The sequence below is a fragment of the Petaurus breviceps genome, unplaced genomic scaffold (genome assembly GCF_028583685.1).
Source record: "Petaurus breviceps papuanus isolate PSGF00001 unplaced genomic scaffold, PetGlider_PUasm1.0 400, whole genome shotgun sequence".
In the NCBI taxonomy this organism is placed as follows: Eukaryota; Metazoa; Chordata; class Mammalia; order Diprotodontia; family Petauridae; genus Petaurus; species Petaurus breviceps.
The window spans coordinates 5,099,324-5,117,291 of record NW_027186316.1 but is presented as its reverse complement, the minus strand read 5'-3'; the positions used below and the strand labels follow the sequence as shown (position 1 = coordinate 5,117,291).

General features: G+C 41.5%; 1 protein-coding gene across 1 annotated transcript in view; it reads right to left on the bottom strand.

Moving 5' to 3' along the window:
• Nucleotides 1-272: 272 nt before the first annotated feature.
• Nucleotides 273-17,968, bottom strand: part of AMMECR1 (AMMECR nuclear protein 1) — a 137,557-nt gene continuing 119,861 nt past the window's right edge. Inside the window, exons 4-6 of the mRNA XM_069100424.1 lie at nt 8,846-8,936; nt 6,579-6,675; nt 273-4,474 (exon numbers count right to left, since the gene is read on the bottom strand). Of these exons, the coding sequence (XP_068956525.1) occupies nt 4,360-4,474; nt 6,579-6,675; nt 8,846-8,936 (303 nt within the window). The 3' untranslated portion in view covers nt 273-4,359. The remainder of the gene's footprint in view (nt 4,475-6,578; nt 6,676-8,845; nt 8,937-17,968) is intronic.

The window sequence follows — 17,968 nt, the reverse complement described above, 5'->3', positions numbered from 1 at the left end:
AGAGGGGCCACTCCCTCCCTGATTTGGGGGCTAGGATGGCTGTCTTGGTCAATAAAGCACCCAGCAATGTATCTCTCAGTGCCACAGATGAAGGCTACGTGGTGTAAGGCTACTGCTGGCCCGAGGTCACATTTCTACCAGGATTCTTAGGCCTGTTCAGCCTATGTCGTGGCATTTAATAACATACCTTGTCTACCTTCTCAGTAGCACATCCCCAGGAGCATTCCCAAGACAAAGTATAAAAGCAGAGAAACGGACTGGACTACTACCAATGGTGACTCATTTTTTATATTTTATTGGGTAAATGATTTAAAAGGTAATAACAATAGTGTTAAAACTACTACAATATCTTTCCACAGCCATCTCACAGACCCACAGATAACCTATTTTTTTTTGTCTTTTTGCACATTATAACCTTTTAAAAGCCATACTTATGTTAACATGCCCATTTCAACAGTTTCTTCACACTAATAGCAATTAAATGTGGAAGGAAGGAGGATCTAGTTAAAATAGAAAGGGGATTAATTATTGTAATAATAATAATATAATTTGTAATCGAGTTACTAAGAAAGGAAAGCAGAGGCTACTCCAGGCAGCCCTCGCTCTGAAGGTCTCACCATTGCATTACCAAGAATTCATTATGCTGGTGACCGAGTCAAAGAAATTTTGTATTTTTTTTCTAACATACAAAACACAAAAATAACTTAGATAGAAACTAGATCCAAATATTTCAAAAAGAATCAGCTTTGATATACAAAAACAGTCATAGGTTGTTACAAAAGCGTTTTCTCAGTGCGTTCATGTACCAGCGCAGTTTAGCGGGTCCAGAGCAAAGTAAGAGGTTTTTTTTCTCTTTTGAAATAGCGATAAAAAACATGGAAAACACATCTTTGTATATAAAGAATCATTGCTGGTCTTGAGAATAATGTAATCAGAAACCCTTAAATCTGAGAGGCACACAATAGGTTTCTTTTTTTTTTTTTAATGAAAGGAAAGTCACCAGTTTATTTAATTGGAGGATGTGCTCACACTCCTCAAATAAACTTAATTCAATTAACATCACTAGAAAAAATCAGTTAGAAACTGTACAAAAATAAAAAAGTGAACACGCTGAATCCTGCAAGGTTTTTGTAAGGACTGGAAGGCGGGCTGTGGGAGCAGCATTTGGGCATGGCTGGAGGTGTCTTTGGTTTGATCTAACACACGAGAGATGTAACCTATTCTGGATGCCAGCTTCAAAAGCCTGCATATTTGAAGACAAGAGACTAGTATAACAAACTTCTGGTGTTCTGGGAAAGGAGGCTGGATGTGTTTCTGGGACAATGAGTGCTTTGGAGGGGGCTGGGTAGGGGAGGAAGACTTGGGACCCCGTCCCAAGCTGCAGTTGGCCTCATGGGGGGGGGGGAGGTTTGGGGCAGGCTCGGGAGGGAAGCACCACACGTTGGTGCAGTCAGAAGGCCACTTGGAGGAGGACTAGAAAAGAGCTTTTCAGTTAAAGACTGAGACCTGGTCAGTCTGATTGAAGAATAAGGAAACCCTTCCAGAAATGGAAGCCTTTTGAGAAGTATCCAAGTAAAATTTTTTTTTCCAAGGGGAAAAGCACTACACAGTTACATTTCTATAAGTAAAAATGAAACTAATCTAATTAACATTTAAAAGGGGCCGTGTAAACTTTGTGCTACTTAAATGGAGTTCAAGTATTATTTCTGGGCTGTTTCAAGAGAATTAAAATGATCTGGGTGATCACAAGTGCAATACAAGTTTGTGTTTCCAAAGAAATAAACCTACCACTGGTTAGAACACAACTCAGTGAATCAAAATCTCTGAGTTTTCAAATACATGATACATTTCTATGTGTCCGAAGTGAATTCAAATTACAAAGTTCATAAGATATCGGGAAACATGAAGTGGGCCCAGCATTGATTTGGTTAAAGTACACCATCCAGTCTGGAGAAGGACCTTTTTGCTAGAGTCTTGAAGCCAAAACCTACTAAGAGACAGAAATTAATTGTGCATGATACTGTATCTAAAAGGAGAGAGACTATCCTTCTCCTCCAGGCCATGGAGTATTGCTGACCTCGTCCTCTGAAGCCGGCAGGATGGTTACACCATCACTATAGTATTATTACACTGGTAAGAAATTCTGGATAACATCTGCATATATGAAGGATTTTAAAAAATCTGATATGATTTTAGAGTCCGCATGACCAGTCATGTGACCTGCTCCAGGTTGATTAGCACCTTAAATACACACACAGAGAAGAGATCTCTTCTTAAAAAACTTTTAACAATAAAGCTTGTCCCAAAAGGAGGAGCAGGCTGTATTGAGATGATGGACAATGTGGGTTTCACAACAATATTGGTCTTTTTTTTCTTTTTCTTTTTTTTCTTTTTTTGCAGCAGACATCATCATTCAGCTTGTGCTCAAGTTTCCCTATAAGGGTATATAAAAAAGTTTCCACTGAAAGGCAATGCTGTTCTGAAATGCTTCCAAGTAGAAACAAGATGATACTACCAAAGTTGCTGCTAAAACCCAATAGCTAATGCTTGCCTGGCAAATCTCTAAGCTTAATGTATAGACTTGGCGACTGAGAGGCCCTTTCTGGCCCCCAGTTGGCTTCTGAATTAAGGCATCATAACTAAAATTACTATCTAGACAATGGATGCTGTGGATGAAGGAAAACCAATAACCTTCTAAAAACCACCATCGAGGCCCAAAGCCACCAGAGGTGCTTGGCCACAGTGGTGAGCGGCAACAATTTTGCCAACTATCTTAGAAAAGAGAGACACAATTCCCATTCTGGGCTAATAGCACGCCACCACTTTAACAAATGGATGGCTTATAATGATTGGATATTCAATTTCATTTCCTATCTCTTTAGAATATATATTTTGTTTTATACCTATATTCATCATTTACATATTGGTTTCTTGCTTTAAAAACATTCATCTCCACTTATTCTAAATGAAGAAATTTCTTTTGTTTTCTAGGGTTTGTCACTTTCCTGGCAATGTACTTACCTCCCAAAGGCATGAAGAGGTTTTCTTTATGTACATTAAGGGAAGACTGGCCTCCCCCCATAATTGGGGGTCTTCTACACGTGCCTTAACTAACTCCATTTCTGTTACTACAGCTTTAAAAATTAAAATCTTATCAACACAGTAATTATGTTTCTCTTTGCAAGTGTGTAGTGCAGAAAGAGACTCAAGCTATTTCTTAGTAATTCTAAGACTCCAGCACCGTCTCTGGACAGAAGGAGCTGAAGTCATGGCATAACTAACTTGAGAATCATTACCATTTGTCTCAGCTTTGCCCAATCCTTATTTAATGCAACCTGAAACTAACACATTTAAGTGAAAAGACATCAGTAGAGTCACTTTTTGGCCGTGCCGTTTGCTTCAAAACCAACCGCCAAAAAGTAAGGAAATTGTCTAGTACATGGATTCATCTAGAGAAACCATACAGTGCTACAAGTGATTTCTCAAAATTGTCTTTTCCTAATCTGCCCACCCTACGATTCCACTTTCCCAGTTAAAGGCACTAAAATCTACATCTGCTCTCTTCCTAAGATTCAATGCTCTTCAAAGTGATTCTTGTAACATATTTGAAAGGTAGTTTTTTTCTTATTTACAGATGATATTTTTGTTTGTTAATTGACTCAGTGATGCAATTAGGACATTTTTCCTATTTATAAGTGGCACACAGGCATAAAAGATTTTTGTGACAAACCTTAATAGGGGCTTCTCTGTTTTAGATATTAGCTCTCTGAAATTCATATACATTTTGACTATATGAAAAATATCACTCTGGGGGGGAAGACTTATATAGACTAAGTCTTCATAAGAAAGTCAACCCTGAAAGGCAGAATTCAGGGTAAACTGTAAATACCTGAATCTGATATGCATTGTTCTCTAGCCAAACAAATTCAACCTCTGTTAAGTATATATAAATACACACACACACATATATATATGTGAATATGAATATGTGTGTGTATATATGTATATATGTAAAAGAATCACAAAACTTTAAATGCTTCCTTCCATCCACAGTAAAAAACAAAAAAAAGCTTTGATATAATGAAGTCAAATTTGATATAATATTATAGAAAAAGAAAAAAAGATTATATATGCTGCAAAAAAAGTCCATGACCTAAAAGAATAAAAACAATTCTGGGCTGAACTTAAGAAATGCATTTTTCCCACCCGTTACCATCATGAGCTTAACCAATGAAGGAGAAGTCTCACTATGGCAACGGAAACTATCATCATAAAATGGTACAGTAATAGAGATAGCTAGACCAAGAAGGGGGAGGGGCTCCTGGAAAGAGGTCCAGGGACTGGTCGCGTGGCTCAGTGTCAGGAGTAATGGTTGTAAGGTGGCAGAGGGTGCCCAATGCCATTCTGGAAGTGATGATGCTGACGGTGGGCGACATACTCCGAGTAGCTCATGGTCATCTTCTCACTACGGTACCTGGAAGACAAGGAGTGAAAAGATAATTGTGCCTAATACAGAGCTCTAGAAACACAGGCCCAGAAGGGCTATCTGGGACTGCTTAGTTGGCCTCAATTTTAAAGAAAGGTAAAGGGAGGTCTAGAGGGGGGGTGTGACTCTCTGACTGAAGGTCATACAGCTGGTTTCTACAGAGATGAACCTAAACTACTCATCAATCTAGCGTTCTTTCTACACTCCCATTCCCCACAACTGCCCCTTATTGAAAGATCAATCAATCAATATTTATTAAGCACCTACTATGGGCCAGGAATGGTGCTAAACTCTGGGAATAAAAAAGGAAGTAAAAGACAGTCCCTGCCCTCAAGAAGCTCACAATCTAACGGGATGGAAAAGGTACAGTGAATTATCTTCCCAAGCTTTTTCATGTTTTACTTTTCTTCCTTTTAAGAGTTATGGAGGGGAGGGAGGGGGACAAAATGTGAAACTCAAGGAATTGTGGAATTGAATCCTGTAAACTTTAAGGAAACAAATAAATTAATTAAAAAATTAAAAAATAATAATAAAAAAAAGAGTTTAGGTGTTTGTGTGGAGAACTCTTGGTATGGAAACTCCCTCTACTGCCATAGACTGACAACTTCTCCTTCCACTGAGTTCCTAGGGGCAATTGAGAGGTGAAGGGCCTTTCACACATTCACAAGATTTATCTTTTTCAGAAATGGGTCTTCCTGACTCTAAGGTCAGTTGCCTTTTAAAAGAAGCATCTTAAAGAAGTATAATATTTAATATTAAAATTGCTTATTTCTAACAACATTTTGTTTTTGTGAATTTAGAACTCTGGACTTGGGTTTTTTTTTTTTAATTTGTACTGTATCCACAGACCAGAATGGACAACTTACTTCAAAATTCCTGGCCTTGGCTAGATGTGACCCAAATTCGAAGGAATAGCTTTGAATGGTGTTAAAACTGATCTTTGAAGGAATTTTCCCACAATTCAAAGACTAAACTTAATGGGCAGCTAGGTGGCACAGGGAGCAGAGAACCAGCCCTGGAGGACCTGAGTTCAAATCCAGCCTCAGACACTTAACACAAAAACTAGCCGTATGACCTTGGGCAAGTCACTTAACCCCAATTGCCTCCAAAAAGCAAATAAAATAGAATTAAAAAAAAGAAGACTAAACTTAAACAACTTGACTGTATCTTTACATTTGCACGGTGGGAAGGCACAAAGCTCCAACTGGTGTTCCCTCTCATATTAACGTAGCTGAACTCACAGCTGTTCTTCTCTCTTGATTTCTGTAGACTTCTTATGGGAACAAAGAGCCTCTATGGCCTCCCTGGGACCTCGACTGCAGGCAAAATAAATATAAACTCCTCAAGGGCAGGGGCTTGGTTTTCAAGATTATATATTTATTTACCTGAGGTACTGAATTGGACATAGGTCTAGCCCTGAGTGAGATAAGGTCGGGGAGGAAAAAGTGAAAAGCAAACAAAACAAATTGGAAGAACACAAGATTTTCCTTAACAAGTGTCAGCCTTATGACAACCTATAGGCCCACACGCCCTGACCAGCACTTTAAAACCAGGGAGCAAAGGGAGCTGGCAAGCTTTCCTCAAAGATCAGGGATTCCTGCTGCTTTCCTGACTCTTCCCAGGTCCCCTCCCATTCCTGAGATGCTCTAGATTGTCACTCTCCCTCTGAATGGCTTTCTACAAATCCTTCTACTTTTTGGCCTCCCTAACTCTGTCTTCTGCCCTGCAGTAAAAGGAAGAAGATCAGGGTCTCCTGGGTCTAGTGGGCTGGCATAGTAGAATTCAGATGTTCTGTAGGGCCAAGTCAGAATGAGTTGGGGTCCTTTTCACACTAATTCAATCTAAAAATCAGTTTCTGTCCAAAAGTCAAAATTGTAAGTCAGAGATAAAGATATGAAAAAGTTGAGAGTGGTCTGACTTCTAAACAATTAATGTTCCCCTCTCTCTTCTCTCCTACCCCCAATATGACACTTGGGAAGACAAGCAGAAAACATTAAAGAACAAATCATGGAGCAATACTTAAGGCAGGAAAACAGCTAAGCCTCAGATCTCAAGCCTCAAGTCACAGAGTTCATGGTCCTTAGGCAGGTACCTGGTCAGTTTGATGCTTTTCCTGAATTCATTTGTAATTGTAGCTTTGTAGCCTCCTTTTCTCAGTAAGGAATCTATGGTCTGAATGTGGTCCCATCCTGTTAAAAATGAACCAGAAAATGAATCAAATACATGTACAAATACCCCTTTCAACTACCTCATGCCTAAAAAATGACCAAGGGTTACAGGGCATGTCATCCCAAAGAAACAAGAGTGTTCCCATACTCCTTAACCTCTACTCATCAGGGACCAAGCACAGGTGTCTTAAGAGATGCCAGTATCACTTGAAAAGGCAACAAACTGGCCATACAAGAATCTATGGCAAACTCAAGTGCTTTCCTCTCCTCCTTCCATATTTAGAAATGGGATAGGAAGAGGAGAATCTTGTATTCAAGAAAATTAACTAACATAGCAACACCTAGACTCCTGGAGGGTCAAACACAGATTATGCAAAAGTGGGGAGCATTTTTATTGGTCCTGAAGAGTGCTCTATTGGTCTGAATTTAGGATACATCCTAAAAAAGATCTCTTTGAAAGGTAAAATATATGTATGGCACTTTCTCTTACACTGAAAAATAATGATCTAACAAGTCAGACTTTTGACATGGGAGGATGGCATCCAGCCAAGAAAGGTGACTCCCCATTCCTAACTTAATGTACTTCTCTCCTTGGGCAACCGAGAGGCTGAGCACCCTCATACAACCTAAGGTTTGGGTTGGTCCTCTAACTTCTCTACTCCTGACACTGAACTTCAGTTTTATCTCAGCACTCTAGGGTCTACAAGGAGGAAACAGAGTCCCAGCAATGGTAGCTCAGAAGAGTTCCCCAGCCATTCTAGTCTCAGAGGTATGGGAAGGCTGAGGGGCCTTGGGAGTGGATCCACTTCCCTAAGCACTCTGGAGCAGGGATGCCCGCAGGCCCTAGCAACGGGGCAGGGTGTGGTGAGGAGCATGCAAGCAAAAGTAGCAGCATCTCTGCCACTGTAACAACCAAAAGGGCATGTGTTTCAGCCCCGGGCTCTTCCAGCATCTGTTAAGGCCCCTTGCAAAGCTGCAGCTAGTGCTTGTGGGGGGGCCAGTGAGGATTAAATTGGATCTCCACACTTGGGCTTTGTGCAAGCTAGATGGGGGAAAATACAGCCTATAACTCAAACCAAATAGCTAAGGGTTTTTTTTTGTGGCTTTTCTCCTAGTTCTTATATTTGACTTGTAAAGCTGGAGGCTCATTTGAGCTGTCTCTCTTAACAAACTCTCCAGCCATACTGAGGACTGCTCTCTAGTAACAAAAACTGTGCATGCTGGGAAGCACCTGAAACAGTCACTCTTACAGCTAGTTGTCTTCAAGATTTTCTGGCTTAATGCTCTCAATTTTTTTTAAACAAAATAAAGGGAAAAGCAATTTATTTGGTGAACAAAAAAAAGCTTTGGCAGAAAAAAAGAAAAAATAACTTTGACAAACGTTTCTTAACTTGCTAAACCCCAAAGGCCAAAGTAAGTGTGGCCGGTATAGAACCAGAATTTGGGAATTATGTTTGGGAAAGAGAAATGTTAGCAAGCTAACAAGCTCAGGTAGCTGCTTTACAGAAGCTAGAATTATATGGTGCAGTGCTCCCTTTAAGGGTCTGCACAAAGAACTACTAACCAAGGGTACAAAACTCTTGCCCTCTTGCTTCCATACTCCTATGCAAACCATTCATATGTTCTCAATGGCTTTAAATAATGGAAAGTCAATATTCTTAATAGAGCTAGAATCATGAAAGCAATATTATGGTTTGCTCCAAATAAATTAATTTGGATGTTTCAGGAATCATTTGGTAGAATGGTGTATGTGTGTGTGTTTACATATGTGTATAATACACACACATACACATGCATACACATACATAGAAACAAAAATATACACCCAAAGCCTTTTTTAATCACTAAAAGTTTTGCACATCAAAAAACGCACAAAACCCCAAACCAAAAGAAAATGGTACTTCTATGATCAACAACTTACTACTCCCCAAATAGTTCGCTTTCTAATACAAAATTAATAATTTTTTGCATTAAGGGTTTCTTAGTATACTGCTAAAACTTTTGTGGCATACAGTGCAATTCACTTCTATGATATAGAAAAATGAAGTGGCCTTATGAGAAAAGAGCCATTCCTTCCAATTTCATATTGATTCACCATCGGACATGAGTGCAAGGTCAGATACTGCAATTTCTATTTATATATTTCTTTAAATTCTTTACTAGATCACATGAAATAAAGCGCAACAATGACCTTGCTCCTTTGCGACCTCTGGCAGGTAGGTGGCGGTGCGCTTTGATCCTTTTTCATTGATGAACTCTATTCTAATGCCATGTACACCCACCTGAAAGAAACGGGCAGCTTCATTAATACATTCTTTTTCAAATAAACGAACAGCCAAGTTGAACGGTTAAGTAGCAAGGGCCAGCCATGCTCACTCTTGCCTCCTCTGGGGAGTCGCTTTTCCCTTTTTCCTCTCTCCAGAGCTGGGGATTTGTTTCTGGCAGAGCCACAATGATGGCTTTGGAAATGGAAAATATCATTTACCTAGGGTCCAGTGTGTGGGGTATCTTATTCCCAGTTGCATCTACCCCAAACCTTTATATAAACACAGACTATATCAGAGAAACCTCTTAAACTCAACAAAGGGACATGAGCAAGCTTTTGTTGATATAAAACAAGTGTCATTGGTGAGAGTACCATCTCACTAATAATCAATGAACATGAAAGCATTTATTAAGGGCCTACTGTTTGCCAGGCACTGTCTTATACACATGTAACTTGTGGCCCAGCATACATATCACTCTTTTGGGCTCACTTTTACCCTATGCAAAATTTACCCTGAGAATATAAGATGCTAAGTTGTACTTAAGTCTCTACAGATGTTGGTAAAGGGGATCCTTCAGTTCCTTTGGAGGACCCGTCTAACAATGTTTCAGACAGCACTGAGAGGACTCCCAATAGTCCATTAATCAAGAACAGTTCTTTCCTCCTTCCCTCCCTCCAGACTCACAATCCCCCTTAAAAGGAGAGTCAATCCCTCACCTCTTAGTAAACTTCCCAACTCCCCTTGGGAGCTCGACAGAATTGCAATCTAACAGCTCCACCCAAAGGGTCTGAGTCTCCTCTGAAAGGAATCTGACATTTGGGGCTACCAGTGAGGCAATGCCCTTCCCAGAGGATCTGCAGTCCAATGGACACTGTGCCTCAGCTCTGGTTCCACGTGCTTGTACCTCTTCTCTCTGTAATGAGGCTGGCCCTCCCAACTCTTGAGATTTCTACAGAAGGCTAGGGGTCAGGAAATCTTGCCATTCTACTTCTGTCCCAGCTGCTTCCATCCCGCATGTAGTCTTCTCTCCACAGCTGCTATCTCCAGGGCTAGTGGGTTCTGCCAATACCTCTCCATGACTGGGTCCAAGAAATGACATTACATTAGTGAGCCTGGCTGCTGCCATCTCCAGAGCTGAGGTGTGTGCATGTGAATGAGTGTGTGTGTGTGTGTGTGTGTGTGTGTGTGTGTGTACGTACACATATACTCTCAGGGAAGAAAGTCAGCTTTACTGTCTCTGGTTTGACTCAACTATTTCACCTAACTTACTTTTAATTTGCCTCCTCACCTGTCCTCTTTAATAGGGGTGGCTAGGTGGCACAGTGAATAGAGCACAGGCTATGGAGTCAGGAGGACCTGAGTTCAAATCCGGCCTCAGACACTTAACACACACACACACACACACACACAACTAGCTTTGTGACCTTGAGCGAGTCAACCCCAATTGCCTTCCAAAAAGCCAAAAAAAAATAGGCTTATGCAGTTCAGATATACAAATCACCCCTACATCCTTTGCCAGGACTATGGAGGAGACATAAAATCAAAGTCCCAAACAAAGAGCTTATTTTTTAACCTCATTAAGTTGCAAATGAATGATCCTAGTCACCCACATGTAAAGCAAATGAATTTGGGGCTTTGTCCCCAGTTCAAATCTTATATGAAACACTACATTCCTGAAAACCAGGCTTCAAAATTCTTCGATTCTATACATCGCATGCTTTTTAGGACTTAGCAGGCATTTAACAATCTTTTGGGGGGCATGGACAAAAAACTCCCTACAGTTTTAGATAATTATCTGAGGAGGTTGGGTGCCTTGCCTAGGGTGGCATAGCCAATAGGCATCAGTGGCTGGACTTGAACCTGGCTCTTTCTGACTCTCTCTTTACCACATCACATTCTCTCGTGTGGATGGTCTTTGCATTGCCCTGTGGTTAATGTGGGGTGGAGCCTCTCCAGACTTAGCCAACCCATAAGCAGTCTGTCATTGGGCCTATACTCAAAGCCTTCCCATCTTGGTAGGTCCCATCAGAGCTTGCACTCTGCTGACAGACCTTTCAAGAACTCAGAGTTTTCATAGCAAGATGAGGTATCAGTGGACGGCAATGAAAAAAAAAAGGAAATTTCGTAGGCCATTAATAATGTTATAAGCTACTGAACAGTTTGTATTTATAAAAATGAGGAACTTTTGAAGACCTACTAACAGAAATATTTTGAAGTACTGTAAAAGTACAAATAAACAACCAACAGCTGCCCTCCTCCAAAAACCCAACTGTTTCCCTCCACCCATCCACCCAATTCCGGGCTCTCCAGTTGGCTAGAGGACCACATGGGTGTGCATCAGAATTAACAGCACTAACAATCAGACTTCTTTTCAAAATGTGATAACAGTTCCAAAGACCTGAAAGCTGGGGGGAGGTGGAGACAGAGGTGAGAGAAAGAAAATAACTTCCCATGGAAATTCCATGTTTTAGAAGTAAAACAAAGAAGCCCTCGGAAAACCCATTTATTTTCCCCAGGTCTTTGGATAGGGCCCTTCCAAGTTGATAATTCAGTAAGATGATCTCTATCCATTTGGATCTAGCAGATCTAGGATTTTTAATTTAAGATTTTTCTTTTTCACTCTAGGACTCTGTTTATTTAGAGCTTCTGTGTTCCTGACATTATTTCTCCAGGATTGTTCTGCTTTTTTATTCATCTTCTATTATCTGTCCTTAATCTATCTTACTGCACACAAGTTTCTTAAAATTTAAATTGACCGAGTAGGTGGCAGAGGGGCAGGTAGGTGGCGCTGAGGTGGATATAGAGTGCTGGGCATGGAGTCAGGGAGACTCATCTGGGAGTTGAAATCTGGCTTAGGACACTTACTGGCTGTGTGGCTCTAGGCAAGTCACTTAACCTTGTTTGCTTCAGTTTCCTCATATGTAAAATGACCTGGAGAAAGAAATGGCTAATCACTCCAGTGTCTAGTATCTCTGCCAAGAAAACTGCCAATGGGGTCACAGAGAGTCAGACACAAGTACAAAATGACTAAACAACAACAGCAAAAAGGTGGCAGAGTAGATAAGGGTCCTAAGGCCTGGAATTAAAATGACTTGAAATCCAATCTAGTCTCAGACACTTACTAGCTGTGTGACCCCGAGAAAGCCACTTCTCCAGCCTGGGCCTTAGTTTGCTCCCCTGTAAAATGAGGGAGTTGGACTTGATGGCCTCTAAGGTCCCTTCAAGCTAGAGATCTCTTTAGATACCCCCCCCCCCTTGACCTTCTTAGTGGAATTATTTCTTTTCATGTCTTCAGAAGTTCATTCTTGAGAGTTTCCAGTACCTTCTGAGATGACCTCCCCTAAAGAATTTTAGACCATGAGATCCTATTAATTTTTTTTATTTCTCTGAACCTTTTGAAATTTCCTTTCCTGATATTAAAGGTGTACTGCACCTGGCTTTCTTTTCCTTCTATATCTCAAATATGAAAATGCAACCTCTTCCCTCAACAAGGTTCTCATCATTTTTACCCTTGTTGGCAAGAATGAATTTCCAGAAAAGCAGCTCCCCCCCCTCCCCTGATTCCTCCACCTTTTGAAGAACAAAACAATCTTTAGTTGCGCCAGCAGCCATCCAGATAACTGGACTGCTCCGTCCATGCCTCCATGTCTCCCGACACTGCTGCTCCATCACACCTGCTTTCACTGTCTCTGATGACAGCAACACTGCTATTTCCACCTGCACTAATCTTCACCCATATTCTCTCTAGCTGACACTTCTCTGACCCACCTCTAATTTCTGGCTTTCTTCACACATCTTCTTAATGTACATGTATTACTTGCCCCAATTTATTCAACAAGTCTGTAAATTTAGGACATCTTATTAGATTTGACCTAGTCATTCAGTAGTATAAGAAGAAGGGTAGAACCTGGAGTACTCTACTAGAGCTCTGCCCCTCTACCTCATTCCTCTATCCCCTTACAATCCCTGGCCACTCTCTCCAATATGGGAGGGACTGTGCCCTTTCTAATGCCCGTCTGAAATGCTGGGCCAGGAAGAGGAGTAAGCCCCCACTTCTGGACTGCCCCATTGCCAGCACCACTCAGCAGCCCTTCCTCCTTTGGAGATTCATTCCATTTATCTTTATCACTTGGTACAATCTCGTGCCAGTAATCAATTGGCTTGCTGGTAATTTTCTCACCTTTCTCAAGATGCTCAGGACCTGGCACAAAGTCTTCCTGCTTCCCTCAAATTTGGGACTTTATGTTCACATCTATGCTTCCTTACAGCTCAGCACTCTAAATCTCTCAGGGTTGCATCATCACTCTACCTCAGGCACAAAGCAAAGAATGACAGTTATACCCTCAATCACCCATCATTTTTCTACCTCCATGATCCAGAACTCTTCCTATATCTGCTTTGATCCTCACCGTGGTCTTTAGTCCCTTGGTCTCCCAGTCCATCATTCTTGCTCTGCCCTCACTTCCATAAGTCTTGACCCTCTGGTTGACCAATTCCACCACAAACTATCCTTTATCCTGGGAATCCCTTGCATAACCCTAACCTTTGTCCTATTGCCAGTCACATTTGGATAAACCACAATACTAGGTCCCCTATCCCTTCCCTGCTCCCTTGAGACATTTTTGTTCCAATTCATAAGCTGAACACATCTGGAGAAAGTTGTGCAACTGTGTCAACTGGGTTCACCACAAAGGTATGTTGCCCCATCTCAACTGGGCCCTCATTGCTGCACAGTGGCCCTTTTCTTCTTTCCTAACTCTCCACAGTAACTATTTCAAACCTCTGATTCCACTCCTTCCCCTCCTACTGCCCCACCAACAGAAGACTGAGCTTCCTTCTTCACTGGGCAAACAGAAGCCATTCATAAAACACTGTCTCTTCTCCTGTAGGCCACATCTCCAAACGACTTCTCATCTCTACCCCTCCCCCCCACATATATTCTCTCCTCTTTTGCTTCTGTCTCTGAGGAAAAGGTGGTCCTTCTCCTTGCCAAGGTCAACCTCTTCACTTCTTTTCTTTCTTCCCTTCATCTCATTTTCTCCAGATTACCTTCTTTCCCTCACCTTTAATCTCCACTGACTTGAAACATGTCCAGGCCACCCCCCTCCTGCTGCTGCTGTCCTCTCTCTTACCTAGGAAGGATCATCTAGATTTGGTGTCTTCCCAGCCTCTTGCATTCAGACCTCCATTGCCACCACACTACTGAAACTGTTCTTTCCTCATGTTAGCTGCATGGCCTCATGCCATCTCTAATGCCCATTTTTCAGCACTCATTCCAATTTGGACCCATCAGGGAGACAGCCCTGGCTCTAGAGGCAAAGGAGCTGGTTTCTGATCCTACCTCTGATGTTTCCTTACTAGATGTATGACCTTCAAAAAGTCCCTTTCTTTTGCCTCAGTTTCCTTCTCTGTCAAATGCCATGCAGAACTCCTTATTTTCCATCAAAGCACAACTCAGATGTCACCTCCTACGTGAAAATTCCCTGACTCTGACGTCAGTGCCCTCCCTACCTTGAAATTTCTTTGTGTGATTCTGTGTACACACACAGTATCCCCCTTGAACAGTGTAAACACTTTGTCTTTGTATTGCCATTTCCTAGAATAGCACCTTGGGCAGAGTAGGGGAGAAATGAGTGATGGTAGGGAGGTAGATGCAGAAAGTGTAGACAATTCTAGGTGCAAGGCAATGAAAGTCAAGAGATACAGAATGGAAGCCTGAGGGGATGGCAGGGTCAAGTGAAGAAGTTTGGTGGAAGGGAGAGAGAGAAAGAAAGAAGTGAGGGAGGCAGGAAGAGAGAGGAATAAGAGACGAAGAAGAGAAAGGAAAGAGATATTAAAGATAGGAGAAAAAGAGAATTGATCGAAGGTGAAGACTGAGAGAGATTAGAGATGAGACAAGGAATATGGATGCAGAATTGAAGGTATAAGCTTCCAGAGGATACAGGATAGCAGCAAGGGCACAAGAAGGCAGACCCTCTTTAGTAAGAGGAGTCTGCTATTATAGTTTTCTAAAGAGTTTCCCTGGCTCCAAACCCACCTCTGCACAGCTCCCAAAGTGATATTCTGAATGCATAAGTCTGTTGGTGTCACTCCCTGGCAGTGAAGCTTCAATGGCTCCCGACTGTTCCTTCTCTGCTTGGCACTTAAAGCACTTTATCATCTGGTATCAATCTATCTTTTTAGTGTTATTTCTTATTTCTCCCTCTCCAATCTCTGTGTCTCTGCACAGGCTTTCTCTGTGCCTTAGAATGTTGTCCCTTGCCTCACATATATTTCTTGGAATCCCTAGCTCCATTCATATAAAATTCAACCCAAATAAACCTCATAGATAAGGCCCTTCCTCAATGCCCCCCCCCATGTCAGTTTTCCCTCTTCCTGGAAATTAATGTCATATTTACACTGTAAAAATTTTATGCTTATTTGCATGCGCGTGCTTTTTCCCCAATCAAAGGTAAGTTCCTTGAGGGTAGGGCCTGTTTTCACTTTGGTGTCAAGCATAACAGGTTCCTGATTGCTGAACTGAAATTAATTCTTCCTCAGAGACTCAGTAAAGGAGATACAGAGGTACTCTGAGATGTGGACAGAGAGATGACCTTGGCAATTTCAGTAAAGGAGGAGAGAAGTAGTCTTCAACCTTGGGATACAGAGTAGAAATAACATAACTTTGTCAGCTGTGTTAGGAGCACAGGAATAGGAATGGTGAAGGAGGACAACTGGCTTATCTCAAGGTTGAAGATTTCTAGGGCACAGGATTCACCTGAATCCAGGGTCCAGACTAGCAGAGAAGAATGGAAAACCAGGGCTGAGGATTGAATCAGAGAGGCTAGTTTGGGGTTCGGCGATCATGGAGGTGGTAGAGTTCTAAGATGGTAAGGGAGGGTTAAGATAGAGGCTATGGGAATTGAGTAGAGAGAATCTGAGAGGGCCTAGTGTTCATCACTATGAATCACTATGATATCACTACACATCCAGAGAGAGAGGAAGACTATGAATCAGGCCAAAGAATTTTTTCATTTTTGTCTTTGTATTCCCAGGACTTTCCTTTTTTTTTTTAAATCCCCAGAGTTTTCCATTAATTCCAGAAGCTTCATAATCTGTGTTGACTACAGCCTTACACATAGTGTTGTTGTTCAGAAATTTTTCAGTCATGTCTGACTCTTTGTGATCCCATTTGGAGTTTTCTTGGCAAAGATACTGGAGTGGTTTTGCCATTTCCTTCTGCAGCTCATTTGACAGATGAGGAAACTGAGGCAAACAGGGTGAAGTGACATAGCTAGGAAGTGTCTGAGGCTGGATTTGAACTCAGAAAGTTGAGTTTTCCTGACTCTTGGTCCACTGCTCTATCCACTGCAGCGCCACCTACCTGCCCTACACAGAGCAGGACTTAATAAACACTTCTTGGCTTGAACTAGAAAGGAAAGAGAATGACCTGGAAGAGAAGCAACACAATGGGAGGAAAACCTAATGGAAGGAACAAGAAAATAGACTAGAAATAGTCAAGGGTATTTGTGGTTATAACTAAACTGCATTCATTTTCTTTTGTAAAAAATAAATGTATTATTTACTTATTTTTAACATCCATTTAAAAAAAAATGTTGAGTTCCGAATTCCCTCCCTCCTCCCACTCCTCCCCCACTCAGTGAGAAGGCAAAGCAATATGATATCAATTATACATGGGAAATCAAAAACTGCATTAATTTTCCAGATTCTTTTCATTAGCTTTTCAAAGGTTACTTGCTTACTATGACTTGACTGCTCCCCAAGGCTTTTCTTACACTAACTGGAGAACGTTCTCTCCACATCTATTCTTTCCAGGTCACCTGGAAAGCAGGATACCTTTCTTTTCCCCCCAAGTCCCAGAGTGCTTGGGGAAAGTGCTCATACTCAAGTATTTTAAGAAGAGGGTCATGACAAATACTGAATTCTGGAGTTGAGAGCAAAGTGTTTGCTACAGATCTCCAGCTCCATAGAAAATTCCATTAAAACTCTGCTTAGGCTTCTCCAGGAAAGCTCCTAGACTCTGTACTGGTACCACAAAACAAAGGAAATCTGCATTTAAAAGAAAGAAAATTTGGGTTTACATTATAATTGGAAAAAAGGGGTGGGAGAGACCCTGAACCAAGGCAACCATGGTTATATGAAAAGGAACCTTCTCAGTGTTCACTTAAGAGCCAGAAAAAAAAGTAATTTTTGAACTTCAAAGGGAGTATGGAAATATTAATATAAGGGAGATAATGGCAGCCAAAGTATTCACCTCATCTGTTTATTTCTGTGAATGTTGCTATGAAGAGGTATAACTCACTAATGCAAGAAGGGACTTATTGGGATCTCTTTTCCAGGGCAATGCGGCTCCTCTGACACACAACAGGATTCTGGAGGCTACAAGTTCTGGCATTTCAATGCTTCAAAGTGCATCTTTGGTTAATACCAGGCCTGGGCTCAGGCCCTCGAACCTAGCGATACCCGTATCTGTCATGTGAACCAGGCCCAGAGCTGATTTCATTCAGGCGCCTCCTGGCAAAGAGTACCACCATCCTGGAGGTTGCAGAGTATGCTGCAGGGGTTAGATGCCAGTATTGCAGTGGGGGAGATACATCCCAAACCTCTGGTTAAGCCAGATATCATTCACAAATGGAAATATGGATCGATCATTCTTGCAGCTTTATCTTTAAATGACCTTGTCATTACAGAATTAATAGCTTTACATATCTTTACTACTTCTGTCAGCACATTTCTGTATTTGGTGACATACTGAATACACAAATTCACCTACAAATGGGACAGCTGTTTATTCCCATCCCACTGAACACTAGAGCCTTAGAATGGCCCGTCAAGTCATGTCCTACCCATCTTCTTTCCAGTCTTGCATAATTTCAGGCTCTTCAAAGGAAAAAAATGGATGCCAACAATTTTCATGGTCAAGGTTACAGTCAAGGCATTATTTTCTAGGGTTCCAATGTACTTCTTTGGGGGAAGCTAGGTGGTGCAGTGAATAGAGCAGCGGCCCTGGAGTCAGGAGGACTTGAGTTCAATTCTGGCCTCAGACA